This window comes from Phlebotomus papatasi, unplaced genomic scaffold (genome assembly GCF_024763615.1).
Source record: "Phlebotomus papatasi isolate M1 unplaced genomic scaffold, Ppap_2.1 HiC_scaffold_96, whole genome shotgun sequence".
NCBI lineage: Eukaryota > Metazoa > Arthropoda > Insecta > Diptera > Psychodidae > Phlebotomus > Phlebotomus papatasi.
Genome location: NW_026604987.1, coordinates 23,338 through 40,929, shown reverse-complemented (window position 1 = coordinate 40,929; position 17,592 = coordinate 23,338). Strand labels below are relative to the sequence as shown.

Here is a 17,592-nt window from a genome sequence, read left to right as displayed (position 1 = left end):
GGGAAAAATGGGACATTTTCTAAGACAGGTGTTTTTTCGTGTTTCTAAGATAGGTGTTTTGGACAGGTGTTTTTCTCTCGAAATATCGTGAAGTTTTAGCTTTTGTGATGACTAGGTTGTACAAATGCCTGGAGAAACAAAGGAACATAATCTCTACGAACGAGATGTAGTGAGAAAAGCCTTAAAAGGCTTCCGGAAAGGCCAAGGAATAAGCGAATCCGCGAGTACTTGGAGTACCGAAGTCAACTCACTTTAATGAATGATATAGCAAATATCTGGGCTTCTTGTGACATTCTACGGTTCCCTTATATAAACAGGAAGAAAAGTTGGTAAGATAGGTTTTTGAAATAAAGAACAATGAGCATTCTATTGAGGCGAATTATCTGTCCAAATATACAACCAAGTTGTTCAAAATTCGAGTCAAATTCACCTCTACATATCAATTCATTTCTAAACGTTTTGAAACTAATTTTAGTAAAAAAAGACGATAAATAGCTTGCCAAGTTTCTAAACAACCCTTCTGAAAGAAGAGTAACAAAAAAATCAATTGGTATTGCAAATATCGTACTTAAAACTTGGAAAATCGATGCTTATGAGCATAGTGTCCAAAATTATAAGTCTTTACCCTATTACAAAGGTGAAATGCTGAGAATTTGAGAGAAATCATAGCTTCTAACCTTGTCCTAAAATATATAAAAAGTTTAGTAAAAAGAAGTCTGCTTTAGTGTGATTAGATAAGGAAATACAAAAACCCTAAAGTTTTTATTTTAATAAATTATACACTTAACAAACTTGAATAAGAAACATATTTTTTACGTGAAATTCCATGGATCAGAAGCTTTATCTTAAAATTTAAATAGTTAGTTTCTTTTTATTAAAAAAAAATCTTCAATGCTTAATTCGATTAAAAGATAGCTGAATGTTGGAGCGAAGTATATAGATAATCCTTGATGAGCTGTCGTTTTATAATGTTTGAACTTGCAATAAATTTAAAAAGTAGATTAATGCTTAAGGGTAATATTAGACTCCTGATTTCGGAGATCTAATTTTTGGCTTAACAATGGAATAAAGTTATTTTTATCTATCCTTAGATTCTTCCCAAAAATGTTCTTCCCCCCTAAGACGAATTCAACTCTACTTGGAACTTGTGAAAAAGCGAATTTTGTCTGAAATAAAAAGAAACATCATCATCATGTTTTTTTTTCATATTCACAATATTGATGTCCATTTTATTTTAAAGGATTCCAAAAAAGTCTGGTGTCTGGTGGTTCAAGATAATTTAAAAAAAATGAGAAAAAGCTGCAGAATCTTCCTAAATCGAACGATAACAATAATATAATATATAGGACTTTCTGGTATCCCAGAAAACTTGAAATAAGTGGTTGCCATGTGAGAAAAACGGTTTAAATTTCAATTTTTCAATTTATTGGAAACCACACAAAACAAAGTATTAATTCAATGCATTATTCCGTGTTCCTGCATATGAAAATATATTTAAACCTAACTAGATTAGCTAGAATACCGCTAATCTAAATTAGAATAACTGAAGTTATTCGTCGTTTTAACATTCAGCTGTAAATTACATACTTTCAATGAAATAGTAAAAAAACAAACGTAAATGCGACTTATATATCAGACTTTTAAGTGTAAATACTTATTTTAAACAGTCTGCAAAGAAAATAAATTTTAATTATTTTTATTTTAAATTGAAAGTGTAATTTATCAATTTTAGAAAAAAGTTAAATAAAAGAAATATTTCATGACTGATAGAGAAGTTTACTAAATAAAGACAATAAAGCCAATTTTGGATGTCCTATATAATAGTCTAAGATCTTATGGGTAATTTTTATTGAAGTATATTTGTCGAAAAATAATTTTTATGGTTCTGGCACACCTCTTAACAGGAAAATTTCATAAAATTTAAATTTCCATCCCTTTCTATCTCAAAAGTTTTGCATAGAAATATTTAATGGGATAGGAATTTTGATTTCATAAATTTTCTTGATCTAAAAGGCATACCTCAATTGTCTTTTACCAAAATTACCTAAATTAAAATTGAATTTTAGTTTGCATTACTCATTCTGTTTCCATATCTTTTTAATTTAGTGAAATTGAAGCGATTGAAATTATGCTTCTTGCTATAATTACTCAAATGTCAAACTTTATTGTGTTTCAATCAAATTGAAATAGAAATTCAATTTTCTTATGGCAAATTGGAATCTGCAAAATCCTGTATATCTAGGGGAAGTGGTGCATCTTTGAACTGGAGTACCTTTGAAATATAACTTTTCCTCCTATTTTTAAATGGAACTGAACACTACTATGATATAATTTAGCTCAACAAACGAATTGTGTAGGTTAAACTACATTATGATAAGGCTCAGTTCAATTTGAAAATAGAAGAAAAAAGCTCTATTTTAGAGGTGGCCCAGGTTTCCCTACTATATCAACCCTAATCGAAGAACCTAGCTTTGGTTGCTGCGGAGGAAAAACAAACCCAATAGTGAAGAAAAAAGGATTTTTAGATTTCTGTTCCTTATGACTCTGGCACACCTTTTAGATTGAGAAAATTTCATAAAAACGAAATTCACATTAATTTCTTTCTCACACGTTTGGCATATGTCTATCTCATTCTTTTGCACTGCAAATTCGATTGATCTAAATTGAATTTAGAGTGATGTTTAAAAGAAGAAAAAGAGTGCGAAAGAGTGAGATAAACATATTCAATAGGTTTGAGACAGAAAGAGAAGCGAATTTTTACTTTTAGAAATTTTCCTGATCTAAAAGGTGTGCCAGAGCCGTTAATAACTAACACATCCACTTCAAGAGAAAACTAAAGCTCTGCATAGTTTTAAATGAATATCTAATCACCAAAATTTAACATATTTAAATCGTTATTCATCTACTGATGAAAGAAATTCCACACAGAATTAAAATTGAAATTCTTTAAATTAAAAAGGTGTGGAAGCACCATTACGATGCAAGTTTTGTAACTGTGTTAGAAAACATAATAAAGATTCTGTGAAAGAGAGAAACTTTTAAAATAGTTTTTGAACATTTTAAAAGATTTTTGAAAAGTTTTATCATATTAAATGCATTGTCATCACAAATAAATTTGAATGCTAATTTTGCATCTCATCAAATAAAGGTAAAGGGGTCAAAATTGAATTAAAAATTACGAACATAAATTGTCAATAAAGAATTAGAATGCTACAATACGAGTATCAGAAGATTTACATAGAGTGTATCGCTTTTTAACAATTTTCTTTTCATAAAAATATCCCTACTATACGGTTTTATTCTTGATTCAGAAATATCTGATATACTCTTTAGAAAGAGTGAGAACCAATAATAAATTGTATGAGGAATTCATGTCAAATGCAGCAGGAATGCTCATTCAATTTGTAATTCAATAACACCCTTTTATTGTCATATTTCTCATTTAATCACAAACTTATTTGTTTTCTTTTATACTTTTTTTGGCATTTCGGTTAAACTTCTCAACTTTTACTCACGTTTTGGTGAATTTTGAGAAAGTTTGCAACTTCGTAAGAACTTTGGTAATTCAGAAGTAAGTTCAATCGCGTTCCCTAAAAAAAATTCACCAATAAATTTAGTGATTTGTTTCAAATTCTGTACTAAGAAATTATTAGTAACATTGACTATAATGACCTTCTTTCAAATTCAAAGTGACTTTGAAAACAATTGTTGAGATTGAATGACTTGTCTTATCTGAAAAAATAACCTTTGGTAGTTCCTATTCAGCAAGATATTTCAAGTATAAGGTGGGCCAAATCGAACTGCCAGTGACGTAAATACTTTTACCTGTCTGGCACAGTATTGACAACTCAGATTTGTCAAATATTTGTAATAGAAAAATAAGAATCGAATAATTTTGCAAAAATTAATTAATTTTCTTCACAAATGAAAATATATTTATTGTTCCTCGGCTAATGAACTTGAAATAAGTACAATATGATAAATTTTGATTTAAAAAACACCTTTTTACTAACATGACCACATTGGGTATGATATTAAAATTGCCTACACTGAGAAAAAAGAGGGTACGATTAACATTTTTTCTCCAGAAATTTAACACTTTTTAGGTGTAAAAATATATCAACATTTTTTAATGTTAATTTTACATCTTATTAATTTTTCATCTTATTAACATGAAAAAAGGTACCTTTAACCCCTAATACACCTAAAAAGGGTAGTATTTACACCGATTTTGGATCAATACTGCAGGGTAAAATTAACATTTTCGTAATGTTATTTTAACTTTTTCGGATTTCTCTCAGTGTAGGATAAAATATCGTCCATATATGCCATTAAGCTCAATAATTTAGTTAAATCGATTTTCCATTGTAAAATTTTAAAATTTAATCTCATTTTGCAGCTAATATGCTTAAAGATTGCATTCAAAATTGTACACTTCTTAGTCAATTTTCAATTTTATTAAGGTTTTTGAAAAATTATAGACTACACAGAAAAAAAAATCACAGCGTTCTAGGCAAGGCTAGCCTGGTGTATGGTCTGCCGGATTTCGTAGCAATAATTTGTGTCTAGTAAAATTTTGTGGCAAAAAAGTATGATAAAAACAGAAACAACGTCAAATATTAGTTGATTGACAAAAATAGTCATTACTGCTAACAATTAAACTAATAATTTAGATATATTCCCAAAATTTTATAGAAATGTATTCACATGAGATTTTGGCGCGATTCACGAACATAACCTCCAAAAAGTATCTACGTCATCACCAGCCCGATCTGGCCCACCTTATTACTTTGTTATTTGTTTTTATTCATCTTGCCTATTGAGTACCCAATAAGCAAAACAGCTGCCTTACGGCGTTATCACACTTGCACATTAAAATTTTAATGTGATTCACATTAATTGTCGCTTGTGAGCGTCCAAATATGTTATTTGTGTCTTTGAGTCACTTAATATTTAGGGTTTTTCTATTTATTGATAAAGAAGTACACTTGGCCTGCAAAAATAAGTTTAAATTTACCTAAATCATAAATATTTTTCACATTAAAAAATTAAAGAGAAAATCGCATTAATTTTTCACATTAATGCTATAAATCAATTTATATCAAATTTTGCGGGCCAAGTCTACCCTTTTATCAACAAATAGATCAAATTTTGAATATAAAATGATTCAAACACACAAATTACACATTTGGACTCTTACCAGCGACAATTAATGTGAATCATATTAAAATTTTAATGTGCAAGTGTGATAACACAGTTAAGCGGTCTTCAGAATTTAGACTTCAGACTTTAGAAGTTTAGGCTACCTCTAGAAGGTCTCGAAATTCTAAATAGCATCCAATTTTAGTGCATTTTCTGAATCTAATAGATCTTTGCCCTAAATATTTCAATCTTATGGTTTGTATACGCTAGAAAAATTTATATCCATATTGAAGCATATTGCATACTTAGGAAAAACTGTAAAATATGGACATAAATATCTTTAGTGAGTAGAGGCCATAAAGTTAAATTTTTCCAAAAAATCATGCTTGATAAGATATTAAAACAATTAAGCAATATATCTAGGCATTAGGTCTGAAACCCGTATTGTACATTCAAGAATGGAGAATTTCGTATTTTACTTCCTGTAGAAACTTTCAACTTTCCTGTAGATACTTGATCATTTTTTTAATCATAGAAATAGGATCAAGAACGTTAATAGCCGATTACACAGAAAAAGTTGTTTATAAATGTTTGTGAATTGCCATTGGGGACTTACAAAATATTCGTAAATCATTTAACCCACAAAAAGTTCGTGAAGGTTTATATTTCTCCACAAACATTGTTCATGATATGATCACTTGACGAGCATATTTGTTCTTTTACAAACATTTGTTCATACATTTTTGTTCGTCTAACAAAACTTTACGAAGAAATGACAAAATTTAACGAAAATTTTTGTGTGTGTTTATAAACATTTACGAGCAAATATTTCTAAAGGAACAAAAATGCTCGTTAAGTAATGTTGTCACGAACAATGTATATGAAAAAGTACAAACTTTTACGAACTTTTTAGTGGGTTATACGATTTATGAGCCTTTTGTAAGTCCCCAATAGGAATGTATAAACATTTACGAACAATTTTACAAAATATTTCTCTCTGTACAAGAATTTTGATTCTATAATGCTTTACTTAGAGAATTGTACAAGATAAAGAGAAGAAAATACTTCTTGAGTAGGCAGGCATCCATAGACAAATAAGAAAAGATGAGTTTATTCGTATAGGGTTCTTAACAAAATTATTTTAAATTAAAGTATCAACCAGCCTTGGAAAGAAGGAACGTTTTTTTTATGTCGCTAATTAAATTAAGGTTAGTTGCGTTAGCAAATACCATTCTAACAAAAGCTCTAAAAAAAAGGAACTGAAGGAAAATTTGACCTGTTTTAGTCTGGAGAGTAATTGCTAATGTTAAGACACCCAAGACACTACTGGTAGACACGAAACCACACATTTTTCGTTATTATAAGACTGTATTTCACTCTAAAGGAATGTCTGATGAATATAATTAACTATAATTGTGATAATATAGATAATAAATATAACTTTTACCTAATCAACGAGTGCAACGAGAATTTTCGGAGCAGTTTAACTTATGAAATCGAGTATTCTGTCAAGTACGTTTTAATCAGTCACAACTTTGTTATAAAACTATGTAATCTAAACTCAAAATGTCCCCGTAAGCTTCTCTTTCCCTAAAACTTTTTTGATTCTAATTTGTTTTTAGATACAGTCCAATTTTTTGCATTTAGAATACTAACATTTATGCCATTCTGAGGGAACAATCACAAAAAAAATAGTCAATTATTTGTTACTTACGACAAAACCTGATTGTCTAAGCCACTTCCGGGAAGAAGTTGAAGGAGCTGCGGCGGAAATCTTGCCACTGGCGACAATCGTTGATGCTGAAAGTCATAGTGCTTCTCATCCTCTTTCGGATCGCTTCTGCTGTCGTCATTTGCATTGCATGATGATAAGAGAATAATGCACGATAATACCAGCGCCTACACAAAAGCAAGAAGAGTTCACATGACAAATTATTGGCGCTTAGATTGTGATTAGAATATTTTGGTATCACGCACATAAAATAGTGACGATAGAGATCTTACAGAAAGCTTGAAAGACAAAGCACTCAGATTTTCCACTTGAGGTTTACTAGAAATTGTTTAGAAGAATTTCTGTTTCCTCTGGGATATGCAGAAGTTGCACAAAAGTTTGAAATAGTTTTTTTATGTTTTGTAGCTCTCTATAAACTCTCACATTACCCCAAGAACATTCTCAATAGCTTGCATTGTTCTGCTTGAATATATTAAAAAAAAAATAGGGAAAAACTTAGAAAGTTGGACAGCACAGAGTATCGGACAAATCAAAATAGAATTTTGAATTTTAATAATTTAGTAATCATTTAGTTATTATTTTATTTCAGAGTACTTTTAGGATTATTTAATTTATTTTTTTTATCACGTTTAAAAATAATTGTCAAACTTAAAAAAAATATTTGTCCGACATTCTGCGGTGTCCAATTTTCCAAAGCTTGCCGTATAGTGCTCAAATTCCTGGCCAAAATACTCAAGATAGTTTTTATTCTCATTGATAAATGTTATTTTAGAAGGATAACCATTGGTTCAATTCCTAGAAATTGGTATTTATTTTAAAGTTTTTTTTTGTGAAAATTCAATTTATTTTGTGGCGATATTTTTTTTGTAATGTCTCGGTATAATGCTAATTAACCCCTATTCTCTATCAAGGTTTCAAATAACAGCTCAGTTTTCTTCTTCGAAAACTGCCTCTTATTTGTCCGCAAAATGTTCCATAATGCCGAGCCATTTATATAAAATCGTTTTCCTCTTTATTATGCTCTAGACACACTTACGACTTAAGCCGAGAGACGACTTAGTGGAAAATTATGGAAATGTAGTTTAACCATTATTTCTAATATAATTACGCTAAGCCGTCTCTCGGCTAATCCTCAGGTCTGTCAAGGCCCTTACAAACCAAAAAATTAAAGGATTTTCGCTCATGTTTTTATTAACTTTGAACCAGTAACATAGAGAATATAGAGTGTATCCGGTGTTAGCCAGTGGAAAAGTGGTAAACCTAAGAGGAAAACACTTTTTCGGATTTGCCCAGAGCTTTCGGTCCCGATATGGACCTTCTTCAGTGGTCGACTAAATTGTGTTTTCGCAGCTTTTCTCACAGGGATCGGTCGATTTTTGTTGGTCATGTTGGTCAGGAAGACCATCACCAGCAGGATGTCACTATGGGGGGGGGTCTTTTCTTGTGAAAAATTCTCACTACTTCTTCTAATACTTAAATAGGTTTGGAAAAATTGTGATGCGACTCTTTTGAGCGGGCAAGACCGAAAAAGTGTTTTCCTCTTAGGGTGACCACTTTTCCACTGGCGAACACCGGTTACACTCCCTATCAAGAAAATCATGCCAGTTCTCATATTAGATAGAATGTAATACGTTTTCTTTTAAGATTTTTCTTTAATGAAAAGATCTCAAAATTTAACTTAAAATTTATACATGAAACTTCCTCATCTACCCCTATTTTAAAAACCATCTAGAGTATGTATTTCTTGATCGATTTCAGCAATATACACTGAGAGAAATCCGAAAAAGTTAAAATAACATTCCGGAAATGTTAATTTTACCCTGCAGTATTGATCCAAAATCGGTGTAAATATTACACTTTTTAGGTGTATTGGGGGTTAAAGTTACCCTTTTTCATGTTAATTTTACCCTTAAAAAGGTGTAAAATTAACATTAAACAATGTTGATATATTTATACACCTAAAAAGTGTTAAAATTATGAGGAAAAAAAGTTAATCGCACCCTCTTTTTTTCTCAGTGTAGGAATATTTTGAAATATCTTTTATATGTTTATAGTAATTGATACTATATTTTAAATTCTGTTAAATAAATCATCAGCTATATTCTTTAAAGCAAACAAGCAAAAATCGGTAATAAGAGTTCTATATTTATGAAAAGAATTTTTAAGGAAAATAGACAGATTCTTTACATTCACGAGCATTCGATCATTTTGAGTACTTTCAATGGCAATAATACACTTAATATAAAACTCAATCTTGATGTTGGTGTGGTCTGGAATTAATGAGATTTCCCCAATGAGTTTTCCCTAAGATTGAAGAGCCATAAGGGAATATTAAATGAAATTCATCTAGCATCCCCAATGTACAAGAGCCATTTGGATATATTGAAATTATCATGCTGCACAGAAAATGCAAATGTATTATTTTGGAACCAACAATTTCCCATTGAATATGTATAGGGATCACGGTTCAGCTTGAACTAGGGGTATAGTTTAATTAAAACACGGCACATTGAAAATTTATATACCGAAGTTTTGCGGTTTTCCATTCAATAACACTTATTCATATGTGCCTCTTGAATGGTATAACAATTAATAATAGGAGAAAAAGAGGTTACTTTTGGAGATATATTTTTGTTTAATCTTTGTTTATTTTTCAAAAATATAGGAATCTAATTATTACAAAAGTTTTGTATGCTTATAACCTCAAATATACAATTTTCCAATGAAAATGCTATAAGGGTGGCATACAATAAATATTAAATATTGTTTTTGTATTTTAATTTAAGGGGTTACGTGAGTCAGGAAGATTAAGAAAACGAAAAACAGCCAATTTTCTCTTACTTTATATTTCTACACGATTGTGAAATAGTTAATTCCAATTCTTGAGCATATAAAAATATAGCATTTAAACTATATTTTCTGGAATTTTTATTTAAAAATTTAAAAATTCAGTCTTTGGAAATTAATTTTCGTAGACTATTTTGAAAAAAAATAAAAAACACTTTCTGGTGGACAGGATGTGTCACAATACTTCCAAGTTAGAAAACTAAATATTTTCTCTTATAAAATGAGTTTTCTTTTTGCACTTGAACGAAGGGTTTTTATCTTTTCGTGATCCAAACATATTATACAAGACGAAAACATGGTGTGAGACATATCGAGAATTGCAATTTATTGTAAAGGGGAACTGTACCAAATTTCGGCCAGCTTGCAATTTCGGCCACTAATTTTGTTCCTCAGATTTCAATGAAATTTTAATTTTCTTATATACTGTAGAGATTATACAATGCAAAAATGCAAAAAAGTCTTTTCGATGAACGAGATGACGTGAAAAGACTTTAGAAGAATTCTGGAAGGGCAAGGAGCTATGAGGATCAATGTGGCCGAAATATTACACAAAACTATGTCTATATTTTTATTTGATTTAAAATGTGCTAAGAATGATTTTAGAGAAAACATAGACGATAGACTATCTACAACGGTTCCTAGGCAAAACTCTATAAAATAAGTAACAAACAATTCAATTTGTATTAAAAATATCACATGTCAAACTTAAGACTTTGGCAGTTGCTTGCAACTATGATGAAATTTGGTACAGTTATCCTAAAACTTTTCAAAAACCTAATTTAATTTTTTTTGATAATCCTTAGATCAATTTTGTGATCTTTTTTTATAAAAAAGGTTTCTGTAAATTATTATTATATTTATTTTCCCAATTAAAGCCAAACTTGCGTCTGCCGCCATCTTACCATAACCGGTCACACCAAGTAAATGGCAGAAACCCAAGGTGTATTGACCGTATAAGCCAGCTCATATAATCGAGCATCAAATGCAGATCATTTGTTACACAAAAAATATAGTAGGTTTGTATTAGACTTTAAAAGAACAAAATGAATTGATCTCATTTGGTAAGGTAAGGGAAGGAGACAGAGCAGGACATAGGAATGGGATTAAGTGGCAACGGGCTTCAAAGAAGCACGTATTGTTGCTACTGAGAAAGTTCAGAAAAACCCAAGGTATGCAGTGAATGTCAGAAATTAGCTGTTATGAGTGCCAGAAAACTATTCTTCTCTCTTTATTTTTATATACGTCTCTTTTTTTCATTTCGCCTCTTTTTATATGAAATGTGTAAGTGAGAGTGCAAAAGAGAATGCTCTTCAGTAGGTTAGATAAAGATACCAAATAATTATATATAATAAGAGATTTTATTTTTATAATAATGCATTTTATTTTCAATAAATTATTGTGAATAAACGAATTAGGATAGAAAATTTAAACCAAAAAGATATGAAAGAATATTAAATTCTCTAACTTTTAGGCATAGTTATTTGACATATAAAATGTTCTATTAAAGTGGGAAAATTACTAGAAGTTGGAAAAAACACAGAAAAATGCACCATTTTAGGTGCCCTTTTTCAAAAAATCTTTAAAAAATATACTTCATTTTCATCGTAGATGCTTGATATGTTCACAAGAGTTATAGAGGATGAAATTACGCGTCAGTTTAGCTTTATGTGACTACCACCGGATAATTAGAACCGGCGATATGAATTTTTGAATTTTATAAAACATCAAAAAACTAAATATGCTTTTTCAAAAAAATCTAGAGGTGACCCGGACAAACGGATTGCAGATTTGAGGTCCTTAAATGACCCTCTAACAAGTTTTGGCACTCTCGTCAAAGACACCCACAAAAAGGTAAATTTTGTCGCACCGTGTAATCATTGTCGATTTAGAATCAAGGGTGGAATGATAAGTTTACGACACTGCCGAATCGATAGTATCGATAAATCGATATCTGTTAGATTAAGTGAATGTAGACTATTTAGACATTGTTAGGATATTCATTGCGACATTTTTAAAAAATGTGACTGTTGATAAATGTTTATATTAATTACAGGATGTGCAATTAGGTATCAAATAAATTTTTCAGAATCAACAGCCGATAGTATCGAAAATAAGTTTTCATGTCACCTCAGGTAAAACCATTTCAGTACTCGTATGAAATTACAGTAGGGGAGACTGGGGCAAAAAGTCACAAAACGGATATTTTATTTTATTACAAGTTACCAGAGTGTCCCAGAGATTTCTAATTAGTGCAGTTTTATAGGAAATTTACCTGTAAGTCATTTTCCTGTAGTTTGTAAGGAAATATATAACCAAATATATAACCAAACAGCCTTATTGGCTAGGTTTTTCAAACCTCTCTCTGTGAGCATACCCATCTTCCCATATAAGTGACCTACGTGCATATGTACGGTCCCGAAATATACAACCAATGAAGGGATTTTCCATCGTTTTCATCCCGGAGGTTGGAATCGACACTAAGACGGCGATGGCCGCATGGGGGGTGGGAAAAACAGAGATGATAATAAAATTCAATTCAATTCAATTCAATTCAATATATTTATCGAGCTGTTTTCTAAAAGGTAATTTTGTGACCGTTCTCAAAAATGCTGGGGCAAATACTATCAGGCATGGGATATTATCACATTTTGATTCGCTTTATTACGAGCTTGTGTAAATTAAACAAAATACCTAGATGACATATTTTCATAGGAAATTTTTCCTCTACACCTTTGTAAAACAAAGTTTTCTCTATCTGAATGAGAAAAACACTTTCTAAGCTATTTTAGATAAAACACACAAGAGACTGCAAATCGTTTGACCAATGCAAACAACAAATGTCGAGACATGGCAATGACGTTTCTTTTCGCCGTGAGACATCACAAATAGCTCGGTTTTTGCTACTTTTTGCTCCATACCATTTTGTTACTTTTTATCCCAAGTGATCGCTTTTAATAAAAGGATTTTTGGAGAAAAGTATCTTTGTAAAATTCTAAAATAGAAAACGGCTTCATATTCAAAGAATCTTAATCATTCTGGAAATATTGACCAGAGCATCAATTTTGGAAAATAAATACATACAAATTTTAAAAAAATATTTCAAAAATAGGGGTAAAAATTTCAATATTTTTTATTTTCTAAATTCCTTGTTCAAATTCTAAGAAACTTACGACTTTGAAGAACGTCTATGGAGGCTGTCTGTGGAAAACCAATTAAACCGCTATCTTTTTTATCTTGGAAGATGTTGAATTTTGAAATTTTCGCTTTGTGACTTTTTGCCCCAGTCTCCCCTACCTTTAAATTGGATTCAAACTCTTCACATTCGGTTAAAAAATATTCACTCAACAATTTATGAGTTTATGTTTTATTGCGAACATAATCTATGTATGGACGATCCCTAAATCTAAAACTTAACAAAAATTGGAAAACAAAACTTCTCGTCTGGTTTTTGAGCTATCCCATAATGCACATTTTTGGAGATAAGGGAAAGAATGAAAGATAAATCTAGGCCTATTTAATAAAACTCCATTTTTTATTGGGAGTCTCGATATAATTCGAAGTCGGAATCACTAACCGTTTAGCATCTACAAAGTTCTGGAGCAGAGCTAATTCATAGATAAGGACATACAAATAGCGACAGAATATTAATCCGTAGGCGAAAGCAGTTTTTTTCTCTAGGTTTCTTAGCCACGCAATGGGTCAAGTGGTAGAGCACTCGCTCTATGATGCAAGTGTCCCGGGTTCGAATTCCCATTAGATCACCAGGAATTTTTCTGGCGTTAAAGGTGTTCGGATTGCATCCAGTGAGCTTCACTGCACTTGATTCCACGGGCATGGGACTGACAACGACAACTTCATCCCGTACAAGAAAAAAATAATAATGCATGTCTAGAAATCCCCTTGTGGGAAGGCCTAGTTCCTTCATGGAACGTTGTGCCAGCATTATTATTATTAGTATTCTTATGGATTTTACTCATAGCTCTTCTCTGAAAATTTGAGAAATTGGAATAGTTATTAAAATATAATATTATAATGGGCCAACTTCATTTAAAACACATTGAAAAAAAAATGATTTGTGCGAAGTATGAATCGTCTAAAGGTAGCGCGCTTTCCCCTATTAGGTTACGGGACTTTCTGCGGTTAAGAGGGTTCTAATTACGCCTCTAATTTGTAATAATTTTTATCTTTAGTGATTTCTAGTAGTTTTAGATTTTAAATGTTTTAATTCAATTAAAAAAATTGATTTCTAAGAAATTTTAAAGATATGTGCTGGATTTTTCTTGTGGTATGTGATTCGAAAAAACTTTTCCATCGTTTTTATCGGAAGGTGTGGCATCGACGCTATGCAAAATCATTGAAAAATCAGAAATATTTCAGGTAAACCATGTTGTAACGCACTATTGGGCCATTAATTATTAAATTATCTCTCTTTTTGTGTATTATTTATTATTTTTCTTAAATATTATTAAATATGATATTTTTGTAAACTGGTATTTTTAGTTTTTTTTTAAATTTCAGACTTTATAGTAGAAATAGTAAATGAAACGTAGTTTGTGATTCTAGTAAGTTTGAATTGGTATAAGAGTTATAAAAAGATAGAAATGAGGAAAATTAAAAGGCCACAAATGAACATCTATTTTTACTTTTCAGCGTAATTGAGAATTTTAACAAAATAAAATTTTTGGAAAATTTTTCATAATATGTGAAAATTGTTTTTGATCAGTTTTAAAGTGATAGGCTGATCACGAACGTTAAGACGGTGGTGGACGCAAACATTACTTTCTGTCAAATCTATATATCTTTATAGTTTTTGATTTCAAGCGCATTTGCTCAAAAGCTTCATTTTATTAACAAATTGAAATTGAAATTGCAATAAAATTTTCTATAAAAATGTGCAAATTAAAAATCCTTGAGTTCTTTTAAGAGCTTGTGAAAAATTTAATAATTATTTAATGACAATCTGCCCCTGATTTCCCTATATATGAAATATTGTATTTAACTTAAAAAAATTAAACTAAATTTATTTTTTAGCTCATTTTTAGCGAGTTAGAATTAATATAATGAAGGCACAAGTATTATTACACCCTGTTGTCCAGTAACTGAGCTAGAAAAAATTAAGGCCAGAAGCCAATGTAGCCCTGGCCTCTCCTATTATTCAGTAGGTATTTTGCTTGTCCTGGTTATAATACACTATGAGTTTGTTTTTCATGATTCAATATCATGTGAAATGTGTAAACATACCTAAATGAGAATGGAATATTATTTGTGACAATTTTATAAATTCAATAAAATTTACATTACGGTAAACCACGGATCACATGACAATTAATCAATTTTCATCTTCCATACATGAGAATTTTCATCATTATTTATACAAATATTGTAATTATTTCGGTTCAACTTACGTGAATAAAAAACCGACCCATTTTCACAAAAAAAAAACTTATATTAAACTCCCTCCTACTTTTTATGCACACTCACTCTTATCAATTATTTTTTCTGTACTTTTTTTGCACCCTTGTATGACAGGCCCAAAAATTTTGGATGAATTGTGAGAAGATGTGCAGGAATTTTTGCCAGTCTCACTAACTCTTGTATCACATTAACTGCTTGTATTCGGTTAAGAAATGTGTGAATGATAAATGAGACTCTATGGGTTCACCCACTCTCGAACTCTGACCTCAATGGTAATAAAATTCTGACAGATGAAATGGTGAAAGAAGACTGAATTTTCCCTTAGAGATTCCTGTGCCTTTTATACTCAACCGTGGGCAACTGATGAATATTTTTAATTAGTCCCAGCAATTGCAGAAATCCTAAAGATTAGCTCTCTGTGTATTCAGTTAATTTGCCTTATCAACGCACCAACAAATGATTCGAGCTCGTTTGTCACTGATAAAAGCCAGATTCGTATTCCGATTCCGGCAAACACAATACCCCTCGGAGCCTACAAATATCTCACGGCACAACATTACACGTTACCTGTTCGTGAGACAATTGAGCTAAATATTGAGTGGCCGGAAGTTATTAGACGGGAATATCGACAATTTGCCACAAGGGTTTAATCATAATGTTGGAATATTGAATTCGATGAGTCAGATCATCGATTTAGGGTAGCGAGACCTCGAGGCACATTAACTATATACCGTCACTTGTTATGGGCAAGTACACATTACATTTACCTATGCAATTTCCTAGGAAATATGGCGGAATTATGCAATTATATTGAAAAATTAACTTTGCGTAATAAATTGTGTATAACTTAATTAATAGGGAATGTGATATTTCATTTATTTAAAGCTCTAGGGCTAGGGCGTATTAGGGTAGCACCTCACAAGAAAAGTTTGTATTCATAGGAATAGAAAGCTTACAGTCAAGTGTGCTAATTCGGACGCTTCGCTATCTAGATCGTTTTTGACTAATCAACTTAAAATAATATTTTTATTTTTATTTCCATAATATAGTCACTACAGTAACATATTATAACTATTCAAGTTTGAGAAAAAGCAAAAATAATATTTTTATCCATTAAATAAGTGAGTGTAATCGACTTATTTCAATCTTGTACCACCTGGGTTCTTCACTAAAAATTTTCTAGCAGTGATATTTTCGCTAATGGCAGCTGGTTGATTGAAAACATTTATTGTTTTTTTTTCCTTGTGAAAAAGTATTTCAAATCCAAAAGTTTAATTAAAAATGAATTAGCGAAAAGGCGACCCAGTTAGTGCATGCTGATTTATTTCATTATTATCATTATTTTAAAAATTTTCTTTAATATTTTTGATATTTTTTTTATATTATGTTTCTGAATAAAACAGTGAATAATTCTATGGATTTAGAAGAAGTAAAAAAGAATTTCATCAATCCAAAAACAAGCGTTTAAGTAGCACTCTTCGGAAAACGATCCAGTTACCCCACCTTACTATATAGTCCAAGTAGTTTAAAAATATTTTTTGTGTGAAATTGCGAAAAATTATTTTTTGTTCATTAATGTTTTTACCAGCTAAATTAAATAAAATATTAGGAGTAACAATATGTTCAAGAGGCTAACCTTTTTATGGTGTTGGCTAACTCTTTTTTACATCGGGCAATACTCAACAGTAAAACCGAGTTGAAATTTCTTTAGTTGACTTTATCAATAATCGCAAAGATTTTCCACTGTAACAAATTACAGTAAAAGTTTCTCAAACATGTACTTCTCAAATATAAAATAACGGTTGAATTCAAAATATTAATTTGAGGTTATGTGAAGAAAGCTTTGCGTGGAGTCAGAATTAGAACAGTTTTTCTATGTTGCTCTTTCAATATTATCGCAATATATTAACTTCCTCAACACATTATATTTATTTAATAATAAATTACTCATTTTTTATGATTCCTAAATCAACAAATTTAAAATTTTTGAATGAAAATTAATTTCATATGAAGTTTGTTACATTTTTGAAAATATTGTTCACATTTAAGGATTGAGAAATGTCATACACTAACCAAACCTCCATATTTGCGGAACTTGGCTTATTTTCTAGACACACTCACGACTTAAGCCGAGAGATGGCTTAACGTAATCATAATCAAAATAATGATCAAATTACATTCCCATTAGATTCTGACTAATCCGTCTCTCGGTTTACATCGAGAAGCGTCTTAATTAGTAAGAAACTGTTGTGAATTTAGTCCAATCTTTTACGTGGAAAATTCCAGTCCTGAATTAAGACCTATTGTACAAACCAAAGTGGTAAGGTCTTAAATAATGCTTATAGTTGGGTGTTACTTAAAGCCTCAATGCAAAGCTCCTTTACTTTGTGTCAGACAGTTCGTTTTTACCGCGCTAAACATATCTTGTTTCGTGTCAAAAAATATCAGTTCAAGGA

At 30.7% G+C, this 17,592-nt stretch overlaps 1 protein-coding gene across 2 annotated transcripts in view; it reads right to left on the bottom strand.

The window, feature by feature from the left end:
- Positions 1–15,472, bottom strand: part of LOC129809409 (uncharacterized) — a 40,730-nt gene extending 25,258 nt beyond the window's left edge. Inside the window, exons 1-2 of one of the 2 annotated variants that reach the window (XM_055859216.1) lie at positions 15,127–15,472; positions 6,857–7,041 (exon numbers count right to left, since the gene is read on the bottom strand). In XM_055859216.1, the coding sequence (XP_055715191.1) occupies positions 6,857–7,041; positions 15,127–15,147 (206 nt within the window). In that variant the 5' untranslated portion in view covers positions 15,148–15,472. The remainder of the gene's footprint in view (positions 1–6,856; positions 7,042–15,126) is intronic. The other variant, XM_055859217.1, reaches the window with a different exon arrangement.
- Positions 15,473–17,592: the final 2,120 nt, after the last annotated feature.